Source organism: Martes martes, assembly GCF_963455335.1.
Source record: "Martes martes genome assembly, chromosome: 1".
NCBI classification, from domain to species: domain Eukaryota; kingdom Metazoa; phylum Chordata; class Mammalia; order Carnivora; family Mustelidae; genus Martes; species Martes martes.
The window spans coordinates 5,659,331-5,666,027 of NC_137888.1; the positions used below are offsets into that span (position 1 = coordinate 5,659,331).

Consider the following 6,697-nt stretch of genomic DNA (forward strand, 5'->3'; position numbering starts at 1 on the left):
TCCTATGGTTTCACTTACTTGTGGAACATAAGGAATAACATGGAGGACATTAGGAGATGGAAAGGAAAAGTGAATTGGGATAAATCGGAGGGGGAGACGAAGCATAAGAGACTGTGGACTCTGAGAAACAAACTGAGGGTTTGGAGGGGAGGGGTGGGTGTTTGGGTGAGCCTGATGGTGGGTATTAAGGAGGGCATGTATTGCATGGAGCACTGGGTGTAGTGCATAAACAATGAATCTTGGAACACTGAAAAAGTAAGATTAAATTAATTTTTAAAAAAAGATTTAAGGTGCATCAATGAAGGAAACAAAGATCCATGCCTGCACAGAGTTCTCATTAAAGTGGGTTGAAATAAAACAATAAATGGAAGATATTATAATAGCACAAGGTAAGGGGCCATGGGATGGGGTAAGGTAAACCTCACCAAGAAGGTGATATCTGACCAAAGGCTTGAAGGAGGCAAAGGAATAAGCCACGAGACACTCTGAGGGAAGAGTAATCCTGGCAAAGGGAATAGCCAGTGCAAAGGCCCTGTGGTGGGTGAAGCATGCCTTGTGGTCAAGCAAGGTGGCATCAGGAACACAGCTGGAGCTGGAACCTGGGTCCCCAACAGACAAGCTCTGAGGGCGCGGGCACTGATTTTACTCAGATGCCTCCCAAGGCTGGTTGTAAACATCTTCCTGTGTCTGGAGACATTTTTACCGGTTGGGTAGAGGCTTTCTGTTCAAGGACAGAGAAGGCTACTCAGGTGTGCAAATGTCTTCTAAAAGATATCATTCCAAGATCTGGGGCTGCCCAAGTCCCTTCAGAGCGACGGCAGGGTCTCTTCCCTACCAGGGTAACTGAAGCAAAACTCAACAGGCCCTACAACAATGTGGCAATAAAATCCTGCCAGATCCCATGCAGATCCCTCTGTCCTCTCAAACCAAAGGCTGGGCCCTGGGGACAAGCAGGGCTTAGGACATGGAAAGAGGGATCACAAAGGACCGACTCCAACCCAAATGGAAAGGACCCAACCAGGGAATTCTGGCGACTCCCACCATCACAGAGCCGGAAGGAGTACCTTGCCGGGTCCACCTCATCAGGATTAAACTTGTCCACTCCCCCCACAAAACTTCTACAGGACCCACCGGTCAACTACACCTACACCTGGGAACCAATGAAAGCTTGGACATACCTGTTCAAAAGACAGACATTGGGCGCCTTGGTGGGGAGGGACTCAGTCCGTTGAGTATCCGACTCTTGGTTTCGGCTCAGGTCATGATCTCAGGGTTGTGAGATCAAGCCTTGCACAGGGCTCTACGTTCTGTGTGAAGTCTGCTTGGGATTCCCTCTCCCTCTCCCTCTGCCCCTCGTGCTCATTCTCTCTTTCTCTCTCTTTCTCTCATATAGATAAATAAATCTTTAAAAAGAAAAAAAAAAAAGACAGTCATCACTGCAAACAGGTAAGGAACATGGTGGACCACTGCCCCCACACCTTCTTGTCTTACATCTGTGTCTCCCATAATCTTGCTGCTTGGAGCAGCCCCACTCCCTATAAAGCACCTGGGTTGCCCCTGCTGGGTAAGGGGTCCAGTTCAGTCTAACATTTCCTGGGATGGCTCTGGGTCTGTTCTCTTGTCCTTTCATCCTCTTTTGTCCCTGCTAGGTGGAGAAAAAATAAAACTAACCATATCCCTTCTTGTCCTGGTGCTTATGTCTTCCCTGATCATAATAGGGTGTAAGTAAAACGTGGGGAAAGGAGAAGAAAGTTCTTTGCTCCAAATTACTAAAACACTGTAAAAACACTGTCTCAGACCACACTAGAAACTTATCAGACCACTGGGTATGTCATGAACAAGTCCATGGAGAGGCACATAAAGATGTTTGGTGGGGCAAGCCTGCAGAGTGGTCCCGGGTCCAAGCCCACCCCATTTACAGAGCCAAACCTCACATAAACCCTGTCCTCTGCATCCACCCAACGCCCACTGACCTGATTACAACAACATGTTTCCATCGATCAGCCATCACTGGTATACCAAGGTAGATCCCAGGCCGCCCCCACATGACCCTTCTTGTGATCTTTTTGGGCCCTCCACCAATAATCTGACTGCCAAAGGAGCCCACATACTTAGTACCATTTCATGCAGCTGCCCCCCAAAAAGTGTGGTTAGCCCCACCTCCAGTCCTGCCCCCCTTTATATGCAGCAATCCCTCCACAGCTCAAACATGGCATATGATCTAGAACATACGGCCTTGGTGTCTCGGTTACCCAGACTGTCACACAGGGCCACAGGTGTATGGCACTGCTGATGAAGGAGACCTGGATAATGACAAGTGCTCCCTGTGGACAGCTCACCACCACTCGCCCCCTCAGTGCCCACCTCTCCCTCCCCAGGGCTTCTTGGTCTAGCTAAAAGAACGGTCTTCCTAGGAATGGTAGATGGGAAGGGGACACCAGTTCAATGTCTTGATACCAGTAATACTAGTGGCGACTAGGCTGTGAGACATGCAGCACCTTTCCCTGCCAATAACCCTTCTAACACTCAGCTATCAACACAAAGGTCAAGGGGAGTCGTAGGACTGCTGATCGCCAGAGAAGTCCCCTGGTTTGGATCTGTGATAGGACCAGGCAGGAGAGTAATGTACAATGATACTGCCACACAAAATGTCACAGCCCCTGTGTCCATGGTTGGGGCTGAAACTGGACAGGAGTTTGAGCTTATCTAAGATCATGAGACTCTGGCTTCTATGGTTTTAGATCACCAGTTAGCCTTAGACTCTTACTGGCTGGACCAGGGCGAGTATGTACTACTGCAAACCCATCTTGTTGTTTCTACATTCATGTTTCTGGAGAAGAGAACAAAGGGCTGACATCATCCTCCAATAGGCCTCCTGGCTCCATCATTTTAAGACCCCCACATTCAAACCATCTGGGACTCCAGATGGTACCTGCCAAGTGTTACCTGGTTCTTGCCTTTCCTCATGACCTTAGTAGCCATTTCACTGCTGTTTCTATTTGCACCGTGTTTCTTTAATTTACTTGTCAAATTCGTGTCCTCGAGATGACAACAGCCCCAGATCCAGCTGACACTCACACAGGGATTCAGCCCATATCCGCTGGGGACCACGTTCCCACAGCAGAGTTAGATCACAGGGTGAGACATTGCCATGACCTCCAATGAGACGCAGCATCTACATCCTTGATCGGCAGGATGTAGACACAGGAGATGAGACCTCCAACCACATTCCCCGTAAGCATCAGGTGGATGAAACCTCTCTGGGGGGACATAAGGCAGTCAGGGACCGTAGGAACAAGGCTCTAATGAAAAACATTGTGCACCTGGGGCACTTCCAGACGGCTGTTCTTCCCGAACTGATTTTCTCACAGAGCAGAACCAGGGTCCAACCCCACACCAGCCAGACTTCAAACAACACCCAGGGCCATATCCTGTTGAGGCAGGAACAAATGGAGGCACCATCAACCTGAAAGACCACAGCTCCAAAAACACCGTGAGCTGCTGGGTTGCCTGCTCACATCCACCAACTGGGACAAGGCACTTTTCCGTCCCTTAGCATAGGAGACAGGAGTGGGAACACTGGTGGGACCTTTGTCCACTAGAACGCCACCTGTGCCTTAGACTTTTGGGTCCTGCCTCACTTCTACAGTTGTTGGACCCAAGAACCCGACGCGGGTGGCAGACCCACACCTGTGCGCATGGTCCCTGTGACTGAGCTACAGGCTGATGAGAAGGCCCGATCCTGAGTCCCCCACACCTCACCCACAGAGCCCAGTGGCCACATGGACACCCACCCACAAGGTGTGGACATCTAGGCATAGACCCAGCCCTGCTCCCGGACGAGTTCCTTCACCCTCAACACCCCCTACCACCATTATCTACCGAATCAGGGGACAGCCCTCCTGCAGGACCAGGCTCCAGCAAACCTGGGCTTCCAACAGTAAGCTCAGTCCCTGACTGTCCCAGCTGGGAAGGAAGGCTTTCTGAACATGGCCCAGCAGGTGCGAGCAGCCAGGATAAGGAAAAACATCGGCAGAGAAGCAGCCGTTACGAGAAATGCTGTTGAAGTTAATGTGGCCACAGGCATTTTGCAGCAAATACCTCCTCCTGGGCTCAGGTAGGAGCCTGGTCCAGCATCTGTGGGTTACCCAGGCATGTGAGGCTTTCACTGTGTGTGCTGGTAAAGTCAAGTCAGGTAAAGTAAAAAATAAGTTCGAATCATTCCTAGGACCAGGAGCAAGCCGACTTTGCATCTAATCCCACAGCAGCTGGATGGGTGAAGACCCCTGTCAAGCAGGGTCTCGCCCCCACAGCCTAAATGCAGAACAGGCTCCTACAAACCTCCGGGCAGAAGGAAATAGAAGGTCAACCTCCACTCCACAAACTCAGTTCTTCCCTGGCCGTCTGAGGAACTCCAAAAAGATGAGCTTGGGCCAGGTGTGGGAAGCAGGCACAGGAGGACAGCCCCCCTTGACCAGAGTTCCTCTCAGTGAACTCACGCAGTGCCCATGGGGACACTGGCCAAGGAGTCTGCTCAACAGGCCAGGCTTTGCAGTTGTTTCGAAACCGAAGCCATAACCACGGTTCCTGCCTCCAGGTGGCCGTTTCTTAGGGGCGATGGCCGGGGATCAACCATGAGTTGAATGCCGAGTTAAGTGCTCGCAGGGACTCGGCGTCCCCACTGGGTCCAATGCAGTGAGTGAAGCCGTGCAGCTTCTCCCCAGGGACGGCCCTGAAAGCTCGAGTCCTGGGAGCTGAAGCGGACAGGACTCTTGAAAGGGACCGAAGGGGCCACCATCAGGCCTGCTTCTGAGCCCTTCTGGTCTCCACTCCCTGCCCAGGGAGGCAGGACCGAAGGGTGGGCTCGAGCCAGGGGCTGTGCCTGGGTTCTTACAGCACTGGATTTCCATCCCTGCCCCGGGGTTTGTTGGCTGGGAGACGTGGGACCCTTAAGGCCCTGTGTTTCTGTAAGCTGCTGTTGCCTGGTGTGTGAGAGGGGGATGCTACCACCCACCGTGGCACGGAGACACTGATCCTGGAAATGGGAAAATGGAGGCGTGCGTCAGACACTCAGCGCAGAGGTGTAGGGACTCAAGAGATGGCATCTGTTATTGCTTGGGCACCAAGTGGTTTCACTCAGGCTTACAGACTCCACTAGACGGGCAGCCCTACAGGGCACCACCCTCACCTGACTCTCCTTCCTCCCTCCTCACTCCCTCCCTGCCCACACAATGATCCTCAGTGATGCCACCTGAAGATCTTCCAACACTCTCAGTGCGGGCTGCCTCAAGTGTGTCCACGTGGGCCCCTGGGCTCCCCTCAGACAGCTGGACACTCGTCTTCCAGGGAATTTTCCAGAGCCTGCCAGTAGCTGAGCATGTTGCGAGGCTTGACGAAATGGCAGGCCACAATCTTCTTAAAACGACACGTGGAAAAGGCCAACCCATTTGGGAAAAAGGTCTGCTCCGAGTGGAGTTCCTCCAGCCTGATTTTCAGTTTCGCCAGGCAGAGCCCCACGAAGACGTCTTCGAGCTTAATGAAAGGGACACTGTCGGACACTTCGTACACCTGACTCGCCACATCGCTGGAAAACACGTAGCCAGTGCCCGAGCAAAAGGGCGGGTACTTCTCCCACGGATACTCGTATTTACTGACAAACCACTTGTTGTGCTTGTCCCTAATCGGAAACTCGTTCAGTTTCAAGAAGCCGGTGAAGAAGCGAGTGGTTCTGTTTTTCCTGAGGAGCAGCTCGGTCAGGTAGTAGATGTTGACAAACATGTCCGAGTCCGTTTTCATCACGAAAGCCGCCTGAGGACAGAAGCGGTGGATCCACTCGATACCCATCATGGTCTTCAGGGTCAAGTTGAAGTAGGCGTCCATGAAGTCCTTCTGGATAATGTCGCGATGCCGCTGGCTTTCCTGCGCCACCACTTTTGACAGGTCCTTACTGGCTGTGGCTCCCAGAAGGAAGAAGGTTTTTATGCGTTTTCCATTCACATTCTTTTCTTTCCCCCACGTGTTCCGGATGACCGTGCGAGCAAACATCTGTTCATGGGAGGAGGTCACCAGCAGGACAAGGAAAGGGGGATCCTGCTTGCAGTTGATATCTGGAAGCTGGAGGAAGTTCCCCCTTTCTTTCTTGAAAACAAACGGCTCATCTTTAAAAGGAGTCAGACTGTACATGCTAAAATACAAACAGAGGGCGCCCAGGACCACCAGGGAAATGTACAGCAGGCGCATCTTCATGTAAGCCATCTGAAAGGAACAAGGTGGAACGGTGAGACCTCAGAAGAAGGGGAGCATGTCTAGCTTTGCCCCAGGGAGGCTTATGGGGGGAAGACACTCATGTCTCACAGCTCATGTGCCAGAGACTCTGGGGTCTCACAGCACACAGAGCTGAGAGCTGGGGTCCGACAGTGAGCATGGACTCCCAACAGTGTGTGATCAGAGCATGGGGCTCCAGGCCAGCCCACCGTTCACCCGTGGGATTCTCAGATTCCCCTCTAAAATATGGGACCAGATATCCCCTTAGGTCCTTCCAGCTCTGTCCATCCCTGACTTCATAAAGAAGTCCAGCTAGAACCTGCAAGACGGAAAACCGCACGTTCTAGATGTAAAGGCATGAACTGTTTGCGTTCTTCTCTGATCGAATCAAGAACCATTTTATCGCATCCAGAAAGAAGGAAGACCAGTGTTC

General features: G+C 51.9%; 1 protein-coding gene across 1 annotated transcript; it reads right to left on the reverse strand.

The window, feature by feature from the left end:
* Window positions 1-5,319: 5,319 nt before the first annotated feature.
* Window positions 5,320-6,255, reverse strand: B3GALT5 (beta-1,3-galactosyltransferase 5; the record flags this gene model as incomplete). The annotated part of the gene is made up of 1 exon (XM_080825218.1): window positions 5,320-6,255. One exon carries the CDS (start codon window positions 6,253-6,255, stop codon window positions 5,320-5,322), a length of 936 nt encoding a protein of 311 aa, XP_080681344.1.
* Between the last annotated feature and the right edge of the window lie 442 nt (window positions 6,256-6,697).